We start from the raw sequence: 20324 nt of genomic DNA on the forward strand, positions 1-20324 counted from the left end.
ACTTATTTGGTATGCTAACCCTCTCGATTCCCTAACCCTCCCCGTGCCTAACCTTCCCCCCTAGTGCCTAACCTCTCCCTCCCTGCACGCTAACCCTCTCTAAGCCCGCTACTTTCCTTCGGTACACCAGCGGTCGGGATGCTGGAGTCGGGATTGCCAGAGCCTTCAGGATTAATATCAGGGCAGGCATCGCAGCCGCCGTGATGCCGAACGCATCTCATTTAGGAGGGATGTGTCCAAACTGAAGTGTAAATTGCAGTGTAATAATAAAGCTGTGCAGTATTTGTGGGCTACATGCAAATGCAGCCAGTGTTTACCCCACATGAAAAACAATGTATGAATTTGTACCCATTGCAGTGCAACATGGTTTGTCCAGGTGCCCCGTTACTTGCTCTATCTTACTGTATTCACAAGTCTGAAGCAAGCCTTGTGGCCAGCTAGTTGTGGATCAACGTGGGAGTCCAAGGGCTGTGGTAAGCCACCATGGGAAGCACACACAGCATCAACTGTTCTGTGTTACCGGAGGCACAATACGCCCCTGGCTGTAGCTTAACTATATAAAATAGGACATTGGGGCTGATTTGTAAGTTAATTAATGAACAGCTGGTGTATCTTTATACAGAGCGCACAAATATATAAATGCCGCAGGGAGGCGTCTCGTGTAAATAAATGCCTCCTGACAACTTTGTGATCTGCATCTGAGGACGCAGCACTGGTTTGCTGTGCGTGACCATGATTCATGAAAGGTAATTTAATTGTTGCAGCATTGTGATTTTAGGATCAATTCTATCACTACATCATGCTTAAAGAATCTATCCTAATCGCCATGTCCTGGGAGATGACCATAAAGAATCTATCCTAATCGCCATGTCCTGGGAGATGACCATAAAGAATCTATCCTAATCGCCATGTCCTGGGAGATGACCATAAAGAATCTATCCTAATCGCCATGTCCTGGGAGATGACCATAAAGAATCTATCCTAATCGCCATGTCCTGGGAGATGACCATAAATGCTTTTGAATAATCAGAAATTGATGCAAACCCGTACTCCGCACCTATTTATTCTTTACCACCGATGATTAGTTTTCCATACCATCAGATTGGCAAACTATACTTCCTATTCATTTCGCCTATCTCTCCACATCCCTACAATATGATAGCTCTGGCGGGCTCAGGGCCTGTGTCACAGGTGCACATTGTTCATCGTTGGACGATATTCTCACTAGGCGCCTTTGTCCCAATGATTTACCACTCTAAGATGCTAATCATGATTGTAGGCAGTGATATGAGCATGTCAGTGAGGTAACTCGGTGGCTAGCCAGACACAGCTGCACTTACCATGGCGGCCATGTTCAGAAGGATAAATTGATACCTCCATAGTGCTGGTGCTGTCTCTCATGGTGCCACCAATAGTGTCTTAATGCTCACGGCGGAGGATTAGCACCGCAGCCGACAGGTGTCTCAGTGGGAAACCCATCGGCCGCGGCATTAGCATAAAGATGAATTTCCGCTGAGTACAAATACATAGACGCAGCTACAATAACATGCACATCTGAACTAGGCCCTCATGATGCAATGAAAGAGGCTAAGATACGGAGCCTGCACAGTGTAGGGAATAAGCTCATGCTGAGGTGACTGCATTGTATGTAGGGCCCACAGATGGACATGAGGAGAAGAATCTGCTGTGGAGGGGTCATGTGAGAACAAAATATATACATTAGCAGTGCAACACCTGTGCAAGTGCCGATCTCTCACCCAGGGTTGTCTTAACAGCAGTGTGGACCCTGGGCAAAGCAATGCACTGGGGCCCCTACCCACCCATTCATGGGACAAAAATGTAAATGGTCAATAAAATTAAACCCTCCTGCATGCCCATCAGACCTAACACACATGCAGAGAGACTCTGTCTGGTCTGAAGCTGGTGGATGAAGTGAAACTGGGACTGAGGTGAGTACTCGTCACCGGGGAGAGATGGGGTGGGGGAGATTAGATCAGAATACAGTGCTCCGGCGGCCGGCTTATGAAAATATAACAAATTTACCAACTGGCCGCAGCTGCAGGGGGGCGGGTTGGCGGGCCCCTAGAAGCTTCGGGCCCTTGGTCAACTGCCCAACAAGCCCAATGGAAGAGAGGGCCCTGCTCTTACCATCATAGTCTGCAAACCTATTGAGTTTGTGTACCAATCTGAATCAAGCCCCTTGACCGTTGACCCTTTTGGATGATGTATACCTCCATAAAACAGGTTAATTAAGTTTTTCTGAGAATAAAAGCCTATTAGGTTCTAGCTTGACTATATAAAAATGGCTAGATGCAAGTGGGCCAAAGGACCAGGGCCCTCATTCAGACCCGGTCGCAAGGGCTGAGCGCTCGCAACCGGGTCGATGTTTATGCCCTGCGCACGCACAACGGCCGCACTGCGCGTGCGCAAGCCCCGGAGTGAGAGAGAAATTTCTCTTGCTCTGGAGCTCCAAAAGGGGCGGCTGTCGATGTTGATCGACAGCTTGACCCGTTGTGTAGGCGTGGCGGGGGTGTGTGACACATCTACATTGATTCCCTATGTTAGTGCATCTTTTTTTGGGGTGCAGACTGATTTCCCCATATCTGACAGCACTTTCCGCCTGTTCCGCATTCGTCGACTCCCATTTTCGCCTGCTTTGGAATTGAATAGGGCGAAAAGCGGGGACACGCGCAAAAAGTTTTCACCTCTGAAACAGGCGATGTAGGCGGAAAGTCAGACAGGCGAAACCTTTCCGACTTTTCGCCTTTAGTTGAATACGAGCCTATGTTGGGATCCCTATCACCACCTATAACACAGACACTCTCCCCCCTCCCCCCCGATGTTGACACACATATGTAAGGATCCCCAGGAAGTCATGCATATGGAGGGGTGCCCATGATGACATGCATATAAAGGGGCCCCCATGGTAACGTGTAGGGATTCCCCATGACACACATATGGAGGGATCCCCATGACACACATATGGAGGGATCCCCATGAGACATACATGACACATATGGAGGGATTCCCATGACATAAATATGGCGGGGAGGCACAAGGACATTGACAAATTGTGTTAGCAAATGGTCTCATGGGCATATTGCAACGTGCTCTCCCCGGGATTACCTGTAACGTGGCATCGGGTCCTTTTCGAGCATCAAACACTTGTGGGACACTGCAGTTCCTAATTATCTGGGACTAGAAGGTGGGAATAGGACCTGCTGACATATCTATATGTGCGCAATCGCTGTATATTTGTCACAAGTGTAAATCGCCCTATATGCCATTGATGAATACGGTAAGCTGGGTACACACTAGACCAGTGTTGGCTAACCTTGACACTCCAGCTGTTATGGAACTACATAACCCAGCATGCACTGCTACAGTTTTGCTATTAGGGCATGCTAAAACTGTGGCAGGGCATGCTGGGATATATAGTTCCACAACAGCTGGAGTGTCAAGGTTAGCCAACACTGCACTAGACGATATATTGGACGATTTGTAGTTTTTAGGCGAATTGGAACAACAAATCTTCCAGTGTATATGCACTATTGCTCACTATCGTGTATCGTTCATCAGATCTTCAGATCGGCCTGCTGTGCATATTAATGACGGAACACCGTCCAGTGTATATGCACTATTGCTCACTATCGTGTATCGTTCATCACATCTTCAGATCAGCCTGCTGTGCATATTAATGACGGAACAACACCGTCCAGTGTATATGCACTATTGGTCACTATCATGTATCGTTCATCACATCTTCAGATCGGCCTGCTGTGCATATTAATGACGGAACAACACCGTCCAGTGTATATGCACTATTGCTCACTATCGTGTATCGTTCATCACATCTTCAGATCGGCCTGCTGTGCATATTACTGATGGAACAACACCATCCAGTGTAAATGCACTATTGCTCACTATCATGTATCGTTCATCACATCTTCAGATCGGCCTGCTGTGCATATTAATGACGGAACAACACCGTCCAGTGTATATGCACTATTGCTCACTATCATGTATCGTTCATCAGATCTTCAGATCGGCCTGCTGTGCATATTAATGACAGAACAACACTGTCCAGTGTATATGCACTATTGCTCACTCTCGTGTATCGTTCATCAGATCTTCAGATCGGCCTGCTGTGCATATTAATGATGGAACAACACCATCCAGTGTATATGCACTATTGCTCACTATCATGTATCATTCATCACATCTTCAGATCGGCCTGCTGTGCATATTACTGACGGAATAACACTGTCCAGTGTTTATGCACTATTGCTCACTATCGTGTATCGTTCATCACATCTTCAGATCGGCCTGCTGTGCATATTACTGATGGAACAACACCATCCAGTGTATATGCACTATTGCTCACTATCATGTATCATTCATCACATCTTCAGATCGGCCTGCTGTGCATATTACTGACGGAATAACACTGTCCAGTGTATATGCACTATTGCTCACTATCATGTATCGTTCATCACATCTTCAGATCGGCCTGCTGTGCATATTAATGACGGAACAACACTGTCCAGTGTATATGCACTATTGCTCACTATCATGTATCATTCATCACATCTTCAGATCGGCCTGCTGTGCATATTAATGACGGAACAACACTGTCCAGTGTATATGCACTATTGCTCACTATCGTGTATCGTTCATCAGATCTTCAGATTGGCCTGCTGTGCATATTACTGACGGAATAACACTGTCCAGTGTATATGCACTATTGCTCACTATCGTGTATCGTTCATCAGATCTTCAGATCGGCCTGCTGTGCATATTAATGACGAAACAACACCGTCCAGTGTATATGCACTATTGCTCACTATCATGTATCATTCATCACATCTTCAGATCGGCCTCCTGTGCATATTAATGACGGAACAACACTGTCCAGTGTATATGCACTATTGCTCACTATCGTGTATCGTTCATCACATCTTCAGATCGGCCTGCTGTGCATATTACTGACGGAACAACACCGTCCAGTGTATATGCACTATTGCTCACTATCGTGTATCGTTCATCACATCTTCAGATCGGCCTGCTGTGCATATTACTGATGGAACAACACCGTCCAGTGTATATGCACTATTGCTCACTATCGTGTATCGTTCATCACATCTTCAGATCGGCCTGCTGTGCATATTAATGACGGAACAACACCGTCCAGTGTATATGCACTATTGCTCACTATCGTGTATCGTTCATCAGATCTTCAGATCGGCCTGCTGTGCATATTAATGACGGAACAACACCGTCCAGTGTATATGCACTATTGCTCACTATCGTATCGTTCATCACATCTTCAGATCGGCCTGCTGTGCATATTAATGACGGAACAACACCGTCCAGTGTATATGCACTATTGCTCACTATCGTGTATCGTTCATCACATCTTCAGATCGGCCTGCTGTGCATATTAATGACGGAACAACACTGTCCAGTGTATATGCACTATTGCTCACTATCGTGTATCGTTCATCAGATCTTCAGATCGGCCTGCTGTGCATATTAATGACGGAACAACACTGTCCAGTGTATATGCACTATTGCTCACTATCGTGTATCGTTCATCAGATCTTCAGATCGGCCTGCTGTGCATATTACTGATGGAACAACACCGTCCAGTGTATATGCACTATTGCTCACTATCTTGTATCGTTCATCACATCTTCAGATCGGCCTGCTGTGCATATTAATGACGGAACAACACCGTCCAGTGTATATGCACTATTGCTCAATATCGTGTATCGTTCATCACATCTTCAGATCGGCCTGCTGTGCATATTAATGACGGAACAACACTGTCCAGTGTATATGCACTATTGCTCACTATCGTGTATCGCTCATCAGATCTTCAGATCGGCCTGCTGTGCATATTAATGATGGAACAACACCATCCAGTGTATATGCACTATTGCTCACTATCATGTATCATTCATCACATCTTCAGATCGGCCTGCTGTGCATATTAATGACGGAACAACACTGTCCAGTGTATATGCACTATTGCTCACTATCGTGTATGGTTCATCAGATCGGCCTGCTGTGCATATTACTGACGGAACAACACCGTCCAGTGTATATGCACTATCGCTCACTATCGTGTATCGTTCATCAGATCTTCAGATCGGCCTGCTGTGCATATTAATGACGGAACAACACTGTCCAGTGTATATGCACTATTGCGCATTCTCATGTATCGTTCATCGCAGTGCAGGCGGATCAGAAGATATTGCATGTGGTGCAGTGCATATTAATGAAGGACGGAACAACACATTGTTCTGTCATTCAATAAATGTAATGTGTACCGGCAATGTTGCATGGTCCGGGGCAAAGGAAAATCCCCCGACCATTGGGAAGATTGCCAAGTCGTCTAATGTGTACCCAGCTTTAGACTCCGTCACTATGTGAAGTGCGCTTATATTATTGTTCATTGAATGATGTGAGATTTTAGATTATAGTTTAAATAAATGAATGTTTTAAGCCAAACATTTTGCATTTGGTAAATTCGGCAATGAAATCAGTGGGACATCATTAGTGCTGTTCTCTCTGTGGTGTATTGTTTGGGACTAGCTATAACCTTTCTGCAATAGACACATCTCATTGATACAGTGTCTGTATTAGTTCCCACAGTGCTAGCGTCTGAATGTTTGTGTGTTTTGCATGGTGTGACGTGGTTTTTGCAGGCTCAGGAATAGAATGAATGCAGATGTGGGATTGCACCTATCCGGCACTTGTGATGCCTTAGGACCGGAGGGAGAACAGGGGAGAGAGGAGGCGATCTGATGTAAGCCAAGTGCAGTAAGGGATACACACCTGTAATTAGGTGTATATACCTACCCCTGTCAGGAGACCTATCTTCTCTCCTTGCTATAGGGCTGGTCCTCATACACTGACATAAACCAGGTGCCAATGCGTAGCCGTACACCTCTCAGTACGCGCACAGCTCTATATATGGACAGAAATACGCAATTGCTTTGTGCACTTTTTCTATTAACAATTTGCTCATATTTTGAAATAACTCTGGGCCTGATTCAGACCCGCTCGCGAGTGCTGAATGCTCGCAAGTGGGTCGATGTTGCCCAAGTGCGCATGCACACGACGGAGGCGGCTCCATCGTGCGCATGCGCGAGACCCGAATAACGACGGCCAAGCCGTCGTCATGGGTCTCGCACCAAAGGGGGCGTGCTGTCGATGGTGAGTGACAGCACGCCCCCTTTGGTTGGCGTGCTGGGGGCGTGGCTGCCCAGACGGAGGCGTTGCCATGGGAACGCCTACCGTCTGGGGCCGGCCCCAATGACATCACTAGTGATGTCAGTGGGAGTGCTTTTGGCTCTGATAGAGCCAAAAGCACTCCAGGGCTTGCGGCAGCGAGACCCTACCGCAGCTATGCGAGCGGGCAGGAGGCCGCTCCAAAAAGGAGCAGGGATGGCCCTGATTCAGAGCGAGCGCTCTGTCAGAGCGTCCGGCTCTGACTCAGGGCCTCTGTCAGGCCCTTAGGAGATGTATCAAACCTTATAAAGAATGGAGAAGTTGTCCATAGCAACTAATCAGCTTCTACCTATCATTTTATAGAATGTACTTAATAAATGATAGATACGGATTGATTGCTATGGGCAACTTCACTCTTTGAAGGTTTGATACATTTCTCCCTTAGGGGTAGGACTTACTAAAGCTTCTAAAAGTGATGTTCCCCATAGCAACCAATCAGATTTTAGCTATCATTTCTCTATTGCATTTCTAGAAAATGACAGACAGCATCTGATTGTTGCTATGGGCAATGCCACCACCTGTCTGCTTTACAAGCTTCAGTGGATCTATCCCCTAATCTCTAATAGCTGCTTAAATCACAGCTCAGATGCAAAATGACCAAGACGCTTTTTTCTCTTTTTAGAGAGATTTATGCGAAAGAATCATCATTTGTAACCGTAAAACGTAATTTTTCTCAAAGCATCGGCATAGCAGCGATTTGTGAAGCGCATACTGAGAAATCAGGTCTGATTGGTTAATATGAGACATTTAAGCAAATTTAGTAAATAACCCTCATTGATTTATTTTGTTTTTATTGAAAAACATCCTCCTTTCTGTCCATTTACATTTATCGTCCTTCATAAGGTGGCGTCACCGTCTCTCAGCCCATTATTGCACGACGCGAGGTATATCCAAAGCAGGAGCTGTTATTTTCTGATTCGCAGTGTTTGAACAACTGGATAATTTTAATAGAAGATAGAAAAATAATTTTGTTAACAGTTTATACAACAAACATATTTATTATAGTTCTCAATTAAAATGTACTCTGCAACCAATACGGTAATTAATGTGATTATTATTTTTTATTAAGCAGAATTGGTGGTAGATGTATCAGAATTCTGCGCACTGAGTCTATGCCAGGTTATGAACGGCAGAAGCTCTCCTCATAAGTCTCTCTGTCAGGGGTGAGTTGGGTCTCAAAGCTTCTCTCTCAATTAAAAGGCATCTGTAGAGACAGAAATAAATGACATTATCTGTGACATTGTGTGATGTATGTTTTATATGGTCATATTTTGCACATAACTGTAAACTTTGACTTTTGAATGCTGTAATGCTTGGTCTATCCCCAATAAAGCTAATTTGATTGGCTACAGGTTGGTCTAGCCCCCAAAACCATCTAATGCTCCGATACGCCCTAGTCTGGTCTAGCCCTGAGAAGTTTCTAATGGATTCTAATGCTCATCACTAACACATAGGAAAACGCAGGGGGAGGGGGGGGGGTTCCGACTGCCTGGAAACCCCCCTCCCCAGCCCACACCATGACCACAATAGAAATAGCAATATAATAGATTGTTACTAGTGCTGCATGATCTTGTCAGTATCACAAATGAAATAATTAGCACCACCTGTGGCTCTTTTAACATGTATCAGCCAGTATTAAATAACCTGTGCACCAACTAGTAGATCTGGAAAACATACACGGTTAGAGATGCACTGCTATAGTGCCCAATATGTACATATACAGTATGTCCAGGGCAGTGCTAGGTTCTTCTGCTGCTCCTCCAGGCTCACGGGCTTGCTCCAATAGTCTGGAATGGTGCCCACAACTAATATAAATACATTCAGCTCTACTCTACTGCCACTTCTAATGGGTTACTGTGACCACTGGTCCTGTATATGCTGGAATTAATACACACAATACACTTTGTATGACGCTTATTTAAGCTGGTTAAGTACTAATTATGCCGTCATCATTGACAGGCTGCACTCGCTCTAAAATTAAGCATTTGGAAACCCCCCTCTGGAAATCCTGCGTTTGCCACTGTAACACACTTATTAGTTCCCCTGGATGAGCCTGGTAAAACATTTGTTGTAATGTGTAGCTATGCAGAGGACATTTTGGGTTTCTTGTACCTGGCTAAGTTCTGGCATGACTTTGTGTTACTCTGCATCGCAGAATGGATGAGAACTTGGTTGAAGAGGTCTCTCTGGAATACAGAATGGAGAAATAAAACCGATAACTACACTTTGTACTTTTCTGGCTAATATTTTTTCCAAAAACCGCTCAAAAATTGTCTTTTTATTTTTATGATTGAATTAGTTCAAGAACATCTATTTAAACTTATCCAACACGATTTTATTTAACAAAAAATAAAAAAAAATCTAAACAAATAAACAAGAATATCAATATTTAACAAAATCCGGCACTGATATATTGGACCAGCAATGATCTTGCTTTTGCGACCATCGCAGCTATTGTCAATGGCACAAAGCTATCTATGGTAAACCATTGATGGTTTGAACCCCTTGTGGACCAATTGGCACCGGGGGCGGAGTTTAGCAAGCTGCAGGGTGGTGAGGTGACCAATTGGCACCGGGGGTGGGGTTTAGCAAGCTGCAGGGTGGTGAGGTGACCAATTGGCACCGGGGGTGGGGTTTAGCAGGGTGGTGAGGTTGAGTCCCATAACATCAAGAACCAGAAAAAAAAAAAAAAATCGGTTCCCAAACTGCCATCAATGGCAGAGAACCATTGATTCTCTGCCATCGATGGCAAAACATTGACCATCAGTAGCTAACCATCGATGGTTCTTAACTACCGATGGTCGATGGCCATCCCTACTATGCATACACTGGGTATACTGAAGGCTGCTCCTCTCTACAGGCAGGCAGCGCTGGCTTCCTCACATCAGTGGGGACAGGGGGGCGAGCTGGATTTACCGCCGGCTGCTGCTCACTGCAGCCGCTGGGTGTACACAGTGTGAGGACGGAGTTGTATCCCCAGTAGCTGCTGCCCTATGCAGCTGCTGGTTAAAAACACATTGGGGCAGTGCTGGATTTACCAGCGCCTGCTCCTCTCTACAGCCTCCGGGAGGGAGGGGGGTGAGACCAGGTTGCCCGATCACTGCTGGCCACAGTGAAAGGGACACACTAGGGGGAGGTGCCGAGGGGCCATGAAGTCATTCTGAGATTGGTGGCTGAAGGAAGAGAATCTCCCAGCAGCTGCCCACACCTGAGTCTAAGGTTTCTTTTGTGCAGCTTTGCAATTCCGTCCTCTTTATGAATCAGCCCCTCTGACAAGTGATACAAAGTAACTGTTCTGATTCTTTGAATTGTTAAAGATTTAAGGAGGATCAGGACTCCAAAGAACAAGTTGTTAATTGAACACATTATACTGCAACATAGAGGGACAACCGGAATATGAAGTACATGCATTGGCTACATCACTAAGTAAGTTGCATCCGGACATCAATTACATACATAAAACACATTTTGGCAGAAAGGACCGGGTACTGACTCAGAGCAAAGCCGATAACTCGGCTTGCCCTGATGAAGCCGGATAAGCAGTCACACGTAATCAGACATATATGGTATGATACAAATTTTTCCAATATGAATATACCAATAATTAATAATTAGTTACTTAACCATAACATAACAGGGATTAATATTTAAATATCCAATTTAGAGAAAAGGAGAATATCCACTATTAAGGATTAGCAACAAACATATGTTGGACTTTAAACAAGGGATATATTACCTTCTTATTATAACATATAAGAATTTGTCCTATTACTATGATCATACCCCGTTTTGAAGACGATGTATACATGTTCCCTAAGAACAGTATACGAGGACAGGGCATATACTACGCCCCCTAATGACAGTTACCTATTACCGGGCAGACAGGCCCCCCCCAACAATGGTGACTGATGACCAGGTATTTAAACTGAGCAAGGCCGATCATTTGGCTTTCCCTAAAGAAGCCGGATATCTGTCGAAACGTGCATCGGCGTCTGAGACCGCTGGGTCACGAGGGCAAACATGTCCTAAGAGTTGTTAAAATACATGTTATAAACATTACCTAATTGTCCGCCGCACGATTGTCCTAATGCACTGATATAATCCCAAAATGTAGCTGCCCCGGAGTGGTGATCACCTGCACCATACGTATCAATATCAGAGACACGGTGCAGCAGGCTAATAGCATCTGTGCTTCAAGCTACACAAATTATTGCGCAGCGATGCTATAACCAAGTGCTACAGCTATTTGCCTGAAAAGATTGTTCTAATCTTTACATGGGGATTACACTTTGGAATAAATAATGCATAATGTCAAATGGACATAATTACCTGATATAGGGTGAACGGCGTTCAGTAACTGACATATATTATTAGCATACTGACTAGTGAATCACTGCCTGAGTGAAAAAAAAACCCTCATACAGCCTGATTAAGGACAGCTATCATGTATCAAATATACGGAAACATTTTGACTCACTGGCAACAGTGAAACAAATGTTGCAAATGATTCACAACTTTGAGAATTTGTTCTGCATTTGTTAATAATAAACCTCAAATATTGGTATCGATTAAACCAGGGGTAGGGAACCTTTTTTCTGCCGAGGGCCATTTTGATATATATAACATGCCCCTCTGTGTGACATCACAAAGGGGCGGGGCCACAATCACCGGTGATTACAGCAATGCCTGGAGCATCCTGTGGATGCTCCGGGGAGCTGTAAGGGCAGTGATGTGACCGTCTGAAGCATCCTAAGGACGCTCCAGGTGGCACTGCTGCATAGATTCTGGCTGCAGGGTGCCATTCTAGGCAGAAAGGACCGATAATAGCTCTGAGGGCCAGACCAAATGATTCCGGGGGCCTTATACAGCCCCCGGGCCTGAGGTTCCCCATTCCTGGATTAAGCAGACAAATCCATTCACTTTGCATAACTCCAAATGGTTATTTATAACATGAATACGTGACCCAAAGGGATAATCAGGATATTGTTAAACACTTTTTTCCTACTGTTTACACCGTATCTATTATTTTATATATATTTTTTTCTCTTATAATAAAATAAAGATTTTAAAAGAAATAACGAAATACTAAAAGTATAAAAAACAAATAAAAATGATGTATTAGTGGAGCCTTGCTTTTTCTATATTCACTGTGGAGTGCACCTGACAGTCTCATTGTTTTTTTATTTTCTGTAAATCAGTGTACATTTTGGCAGATGCCAGGTCCAGTATGTAATTACTACTGATAATTAAGCATTGTTTTGTTTTCAAGCAAATCATTAATTTTATCATAATTTAATGTTGGTTGCGCTGGTAGCAGTAATATGTTATAGAATACTTTATGTAACGATTTATGTTATTTTTAGCCTTTTATGCCGCAGAACAGTTGCATATTAAGTGCATGGTATGTAAAAGAATCTAAACCACCAAATTAACTTCTACATGAAAATGATCTTCTTGTGGTATTATCAATTCTATTATAAATAAATACATGTTGGAAAAGATGCGATAGCCATTACCTGAGCGTTACTGCCCCCTATTTTAGGTATCTTGTATCGAATGGGAAACATCAGCTCTATGACCTTGTTGTAATTACGACTGTCGAACTCTACGAGAGCCTGGCACAGCGGGAGGCCAAGATGACCAATCAGCGAGTGTTCATGGTTCTCACCCGGTGATCTGAAAGTAAAGTTATTTATGTGTTACAGAGGATACTGTTACCTAAGATCAATCAATTTTGTGTATTTAAGAAAAGGAAGTGTCCACCCTGGATTATCTTTTTTCATTATATTCATCCCTCTCCTTGACTGGATAGGCTGTACGTAGCGTAGAGTCCTCGGGAGCTGAACCTCACTATTCTGCTAGGGAGGGAGAGATGACTTTAGGAGGATAACAAGCCTGTTGCCTACTTAGAAAGCTCCCGCAGAGATTCCAGAAGCTGGGTTGTCATCTCATGATCCTTTGAGCCCAAGGAAGACATTAAGAAGTGAAGGTCATTGAAAATCAGCATGTGATCGTAGGTATGCTTCTTTGTAACTTGGAGAAGTTTTCCCCATCGGTTTCCCACATCCACACCTGGATAGGACACAAGAAGTGACAGAAATTAGGGTTCTCCTGAATTTGGCTGGAAATATGTCATGGGAACCAAGTTGGTTAATCTGAAATGTCTATTTACATAAAGGGTATTCTCAGTCCTGAAATTCTAGATGCTGGAATTGTAAATATATTTCTCGTCAGATAAGTGATACAACTGTCCACTTCTACTTTTCCTAGTCTGGAATGCATCATTCACACGGGGGATAGTAACACCTAATGTTGTATTAAAGGTTGAATTACCAATAGCGTAATCTAACATCTTATCTCCTCTATGGTAACAATGGATAGCTATTTTGCCTTATCTGCCATGTTATTTCTTCAACTGCATCAATTGCTTTCTGCTCTTGGTGTCTGAAACACTTGTGATGTTGGGAGAAAATCACATGGTAGGGAATGTGGTCCATTAGCAGTATCCAGTGGAAATTACTGTAAACACAGTGGGAAACAGAGTTGTGAGATATACTCTATACATCTAACCAGAGGGGGAAAAATATTACTAATTACATTACATCCTTTTATCAAAATCCATTGGGGGACACTGGAACCTTGGGCTATAATGGTGGCTGTAGGAGCTAAGACACTAAGAAATTCCCCCAGAGGACTTAGTGAAAAGTAACAATCTCTTTTTCTCTTGGATCCTTTGGGGGGACACCAGAGCCAAGGGAGTTTCCAAAGCTGTCCCTGCAAGAGGAAATGCTCTGCGCAAATAAAAAACTATATTCGGAAGCAAACGTTTTCAACTTCAAGAACTTGCGACATAAGACCAGTTAGGCACCCGACACAGCTGCTCCACCGCCACCAAGGCCACCTGATGAAGAAAAGAGAAGTGGCCTGCTCTATTTTTGCAGGAACAAGTTATCCTGCTTAATTACAGTAGTAATTAATTTATCAATAATTTGCTTTTGTCGCAACCCCTACTTTGCGTGACTCAATGGACTTAGGAGACTATCTGTCTTTTGGAAATTTGCCATCCTATCAAGGTACAATTTTTTCATGACCTGACAACGTCAAAAGGGAGGAAAGAGTTGTCAACTTTGGAAGATCATTCCTTATGTAATATATGTATGAGGTCATAAGCTGCCTACAGAAAAATATATATGTTTTGAAATCTGTGAGAGCCCCTAACTCTATTTTCACAGATATGGCCAACACAAAAACAGTTTGATTTTGAAATTTAATTTCCACAGAAACCAAAGGTTCAAGTACAGAAGTTTGTAAAGTCAATACTAGGATGTACTGTATATATTGAGGCTGGAGATGCAGTGTACTCCTTGCTGAAGGAGTACAGCATTGTACTCGTATCTTAAATTCAGAAGGAATTAATCCTCAAACCCCATCAATCAGAAGACATCATGATGGGCCTCTTGACATTTTTAGAACATCCCTGCACCATGATATTCTTGTCCATTCCGGTGCTACAAAAACTAGAAGAACACCTCTCTCTTATCTAAATGAGCCCTTGGTAAGACAACTAATAGAGATGCAGGTAAACAAGTTAACGTTCCGACCTGGCATCTTCTAGGGATTACTTTTAGATGCCTTGACCTTCAATAATAGTAGTCTACGACCATCATGTTGATTTCCATTTGACCTCACATCTCAACTATCTGTAGAAATAAATCTAGATGAAGTGACTATTGTCCACAATGCAATACTCTACTCCTGGAATGAATAGCACAGCGAGCTATGGATCATTTAGTTCCACTCAACACGATTCCTTTTGATTTCTTTCATCACCAAGGAGCTTATGGTGCTCTCCCTGCTGAGGCATTTTACTTAGGAAAGCTTGTGCTTTCACAAGAGTTTTTAAAATGCTCTTAATTCCATGACCTGATTCCTTTTGGTATCATAGTCCCAGTATACGTCCCTGAAAAGTAACAAACCACCTGGTATCACTTGTGCCGAAATGTCCAGTATCACATGGTGAAGTCACAACCAATGTTGATGTTGTTTGTCCTGAGCCACCAAAAGAGCAACAAAGTGTTTTGGGTGACACCCGTGTGAGTTGGCTGGATGGGTGATAGCTCCATTTTGAAAGTAGTCTCTGGAAATTGGACGGCATGAGAGACCAACTTCCCTAGGACTCATATGTCTAAGCAAAGTGACCTATGTCTGAGAGACAATAGAATCCCCGTTAGACTCTGCAATGAGAGAATCCTGTGTTCTGTTAAGAATTCTCATCTGTATGGAGTTCCATAGGAATCCTAGAAAGATCCTACGCTCAGTAGGGACTAGGCTGTTTTTATTTTGGCAGGTGATGGCCACTCATGAAACCTGAAGATCTGTATATAGGCCTGAAGTAGAGACGAGGATCCTGCCATGAATCACAGGCTGTCCAAGTGATGAATGACTGACATCTCTGGCACTTAGAGAGCCTCCATCGCAGCTATGATTTAAGCAAAAGCCGTGATGCTGTTGCTAGGTCAAAAATGAGAGCCCCAAACTGAAAAAATCTTGAATCAGGACTGCAAGTCTGAGTAGACATTGGTGAACCCAAAGATTGGGACACGCAAGAACATTTTCCTAATGTCCATGGTCATCAGGAAATTGAGTTCCTACCATATTTCACCAGTCTCAGGCCCTTCATCTCGAACATGTTGAAATGAAGACGTGTGTTTATGTGAAGGAGGAGAGGAACGGTGAACTGCCACGCCTCAGGAGCCTGGTCAGAAAAAGCGGTCATTATAGCAGCAGCTGCCACACAGAGCAGTCAGTGACCACCTATGATAGAAGGAGGAGTGAGGGATGGCAGTTGGAAATGTGGCAGCTAAAATGAAGGTAAGACAAATAAATGTATAATAAATAAAAATTAGTTAAATTAATAATAAAACACTGCCATAGACAGCAACATACAGAGAACCACCCTGTTCATAATCAGAATATAGAAAAAAACCCGACTGACTCCCGACAATGGGATATAGAGGGGGAGGAGCCAGGACTTCAGTGAGAGTCTAAGTTATTATAGCCACCTCTATGCCCCGTGGTTCCAGTGTCCCCAGTGGATGCCAGTCTATGGCAGCCACTTAGCTGGATTTATCCTATACACAACTGGAGATTCAAACAAATCTAACAGGCAAAGACCCATACCTTCCATCTGGAGTCGATGTAGTAGAGATGAATTATCTACGATATCCAGCAGGCTTCCGCTTGTGAAACAAAAAGGGGCAATCTATGATAGAGGATATAACCCACGGCATTAATGAGCAATGTTACATTTTGCAGCTGTGCGATTGGCTGGCAGCTATAAAAGGTGTATCACATGGTTGTTTGTATACACCAAAAATACTTGGCACACTTTTAAATGATATGAAGAGCACACATTCTCTTTACTGCAGCTAAACCTACAACCACTAGGGGCAGTGTTCTCCCAGAATATATGGATCTTATAACAGCAGCAATCCCATGAATAATTGTTATTATTATTTTATTGTACATGAATGACTATGGCAGGCTACGAGAATGAACTTGGCAATGCACATTTGTCACTGGTATCGGTTTATTCAAATTTGGAACACCACTCTGTACTTCCAACCCCCCCCTGAATAAAACTAACCTGGTTTTGCATTTTAAATTATTGCCGCTATATAACGGTTTTAATTTACTGCTTTATATCATCGAGCAGACTCGCCATAATTACGCCGATGCCTCCATCTCGCCAGCTACTACATTTCCCCCCCACCGACTACTTTACCAACAAGCTAGACCAATTCACTAAGGTACTAAATAGCAACAAATCAACTACAAATTACTACAGACCAACTGCTGTGTTGTGCTAGTGTTCATTCTAACACCCTGTTACAACCCGTGAACTTCCTCTTTCCTGCCTGGGGTGTCGCTCTCTGCTCTGGTGATTCTAGCACACTCTGGTCTATAACTCAGAAGCTTGTTGAATTAGCTGAGTGTGCTAGAAGTTCCAGAGCAGAGAGCGAAACCCCAAGCTGGAAAGAGGAACTGCACAGGCTGCGACAGGTGCAGGGTGCTAGAATGAACACTATGTATGTTCTGAATTATAAGCCTGGTAACTATTATCCTCAATCAACTATATTATAGTGTTCTCATATGTCACTCTAAAGCAGTCGGCATAATGTGACTGACATGTATGTAGGCTTACTCTGCTAAAACAAGCTCCATAAATGAGTGAATCCCTTCACAGAGCCACAGCAGTACAACAGACTGTAATTTCAACGTTGTGTCCTGTATGATTTCATTAAGACACTGGGCCAAAGAGGCCGGATGTGGCTTCTTCTGTCTGGTTGCTCTTCATTCAGTTTTGCTATTTAGCAAAGTGTCAGTGGAGACTTGGGGTGACACTGGGCAAAGCCTCCTACCGTCCTGTTTCATATAACAGAATTTCAGATTGGATGTACTCTCACCTGTCACAATTTTTTATTGTATAAAGCAGGGAGAAGTTAAGCTGTATGCTGATATCGGGCAATCACATTGTTTTGGATTTCAGTTTTCTTTACATTTTATTAAAAATAGACAGAAACGTTTGGGCACTAAAGCACATTCATAGATTATTTGCAGGGATTTTGAATTGCTATACACAAGTACCCTGTACTTACCTGATTATCGTACACTGTCAGGGCAGCCTCATATTCTCCCTGGAAGAGTGTGGGTTCAAACACTGCGTTAGTCCATAGTGTAAACTACTATAGGCCCTTCTTGGTGAATACTAGATAGAGCCATATTATTACTAATGGCAAATAATGTAACTTAATGATCACTAGTGGCTATAAAAATATAAGCAGTTGGACATTTATGAGGTACAAGAAACACATTAATCATTATGCAAAATCAATAAAATTAATGTGTAAGTGAGTAAATGATTGAACATTAACAGTACTAAAGTTTATGTGAAACAGATCACAGCAATATAGCCATTTGATAACCATTTTCACCCAACTACAACTATAGAGCATACAGTCTGCCATCTCTTGACATAATATTCTTATATATATTGCTTTACAGGGAAATATCACTTTGTAATGGGAAAAGAGCATAGAATTGTAAAGTTCTATAGTTTGATAACTGACTTGCCGTCTCATAGGTAACGTGTGTTATCTACAGTGCATCCGGAAAGTATTCACAGCGCTTCACCTTTTCCACATTTTGTTATGTTACAGCCTTATTCCAAAAAGGAATAAATTCATTTTTGTCCTTAAAGTTCTATTCACTATGGGCCTGATTCAGACCCACTCGCGAGCGGCAGTCCGCTCGCAAGTGGGTCGATGTTCTTCACTGAGCATGCGCACGACGGAGGGAGCTCCGTCGTGCGCATGCGCCAGACGCGACGAGCGAAGGAAAGTCCTTCGCTCGTTGTGTCTGATCAAAGGGGGCGTGCTGTCGATGTTGATTGACAGCACGCCCCCTTTGGTGGGCGTGCCGGGGGCGTGCCTCCCTGACGGGGGCGTTCCCACGGGAACGCCTCCCGTCAGAAGCCGGCCCACTGACATCACTAGTGATGTCAGTGGGAGTGATTTTGGCTCTGATAGAGCCAAAATCACTCTGGAGCTTGCGGTTGAAAACCTCAACCGCAGGCTCCGGCTCGCAGTTTCAATGGTCGCGATGGTCACGACCATCGCGGCCATCAAAATGCATGCTCATATAGGCTGTGGGTGGTGACCCACAGCTATACGAGCGTCCAGGAGGACGCTCCATTTTTATGGAGGGCGGCCCTCATTCAGAGCGTGCGCTCTGCTCAGAGCGTACGGCTCTGAATGAGGGCCTATATCCCATAATGACAGCGTGTAAAAAGTTTTGGGTATTTTTGCAATTTTTGCAAATTTAATTTAAAAAAAAACTAAGAAATCACATGTACATAAGTATTCACGGCCTTTGCCATAAAGCTCAGGTGCATCCTGTTTCAACTGATCATCCTTGAGATGTTCATACAGCTTAATTGGAGTCCACCTGTGGTAAATTCAGTTGATTGGACATGATTTTGAAAGGCATACACCTGTCTATATAAGGTCCCACACTTGACAGTGCATGTCAGAGCACAAACCAAGCATGAAGTCCAAGGGATTGTCTGTAGACCTCCGAGACAGGATTGTCTTTAGGCACAAATCTGGAGATGGGTATAGAAAAATATCTGCTGCTTTGAAGGCTCCAATAAGCACAGTGGCCTCCATCAGTGTTTTTTTTTTTTTTTTTATTAAATTTGCAAAAATCTCAAAAAAACTTTTTACACGTTGTCATTATGGGTACTGTGTGTAGAATTTTGAGGACAAAAATGAATTTATTCCATTTTGGAATAAGGCTGTAACATAACAAAATGTGGAAAAAAGTGAAGCGTTGTGAATACTTTCCGGATGCACTGTGTATATATGTATGTATATATATATATATATATATATATATATATATACACACACACACGCTGACAGATTGGAGCAGAGACACTTGAACAGATAACTCACACTTTTTCAGGCTTAGATGAGATTCCAGGCTGTATGTTCTGTTGTGGGTGATGTTAGAATCTTAGTTGTATTTTCATGTCATACAAATTTGGCTTCATTGAGGAACGTGAGCCAAATTAAACCACATAAATAGCTTAAAAATAAACTTGTATACAATGTAAATGCTCAGTTTATCTGTATAGTTAAGGTGGGTACACACCTACGTGATATATCTGCAGATGATGGTCGTTCATACACACTGAGCGGCCATCATCTGCTTCTGCCCGCGGGTCCCGGCGGCCGGTGTGAGTGTCCTGCCCCCCTCTCCGCGGCTGCCGCTGTGTGTGTATACGGGCGGTCTGCAGACATATCTGGCCATCGGCTGTGCAGCACAGCCAATGCGATAAGTCGGTGAACGACGCTGTTCAGACATATCGCGGGTACACACTGGCAGATGGGCAGCGGATATATTGGCCAATCAATCGATCGGCCAATATACCTGTCAGTGTGTACCCAGCTTAAGTGCCCTATGGT

General features: G+C 43.5%; 1 protein-coding gene across 2 annotated transcripts in view; it reads right to left on the bottom strand.

The window, feature by feature from the left end:
• Nucleotides 1–7993: 7993 nt before the first annotated feature.
• Nucleotides 7994–20324, bottom strand: part of TTC38 (tetratricopeptide repeat domain 38) — a 35747-nt gene continuing 23416 nt past the window's right edge. Inside the window, exons 9-15 of one of the 2 annotated variants that reach the window (XM_088478288.1) lie at nt 17955–17993; nt 16477–16558; nt 13203–13368; nt 12813–12972; nt 9409–9482; nt 8402–8500; nt 7994–8230 (exon numbers count right to left, since the gene is read on the bottom strand). In XM_088478288.1, the coding sequence (XP_088334414.1) occupies nt 8407–8500; nt 9409–9482; nt 12813–12972; nt 13203–13368; nt 16477–16558; nt 17955–17993 (615 nt within the window). In that variant the 3' untranslated portion in view covers nt 7994–8230; nt 8402–8406. Of the gene's footprint in view, nt 8231–8274; nt 8501–9408; nt 9483–12812; nt 12973–13202; nt 13369–16476; nt 16559–17954; nt 17994–20324 lie in introns of those variants that run through there. The other variant, XM_088478287.1, reaches the window with a different exon arrangement.

The sequence above is a fragment of the Taudactylus pleione genome, unplaced genomic scaffold, assembly GCF_031769625.1.
Source record: "Taudactylus pleione unplaced genomic scaffold, aTauple2 ptg000212l, whole genome shotgun sequence".
Lineage (NCBI taxonomy): Eukaryota > Metazoa > Chordata > Amphibia > Anura > Myobatrachidae > Taudactylus > Taudactylus pleione.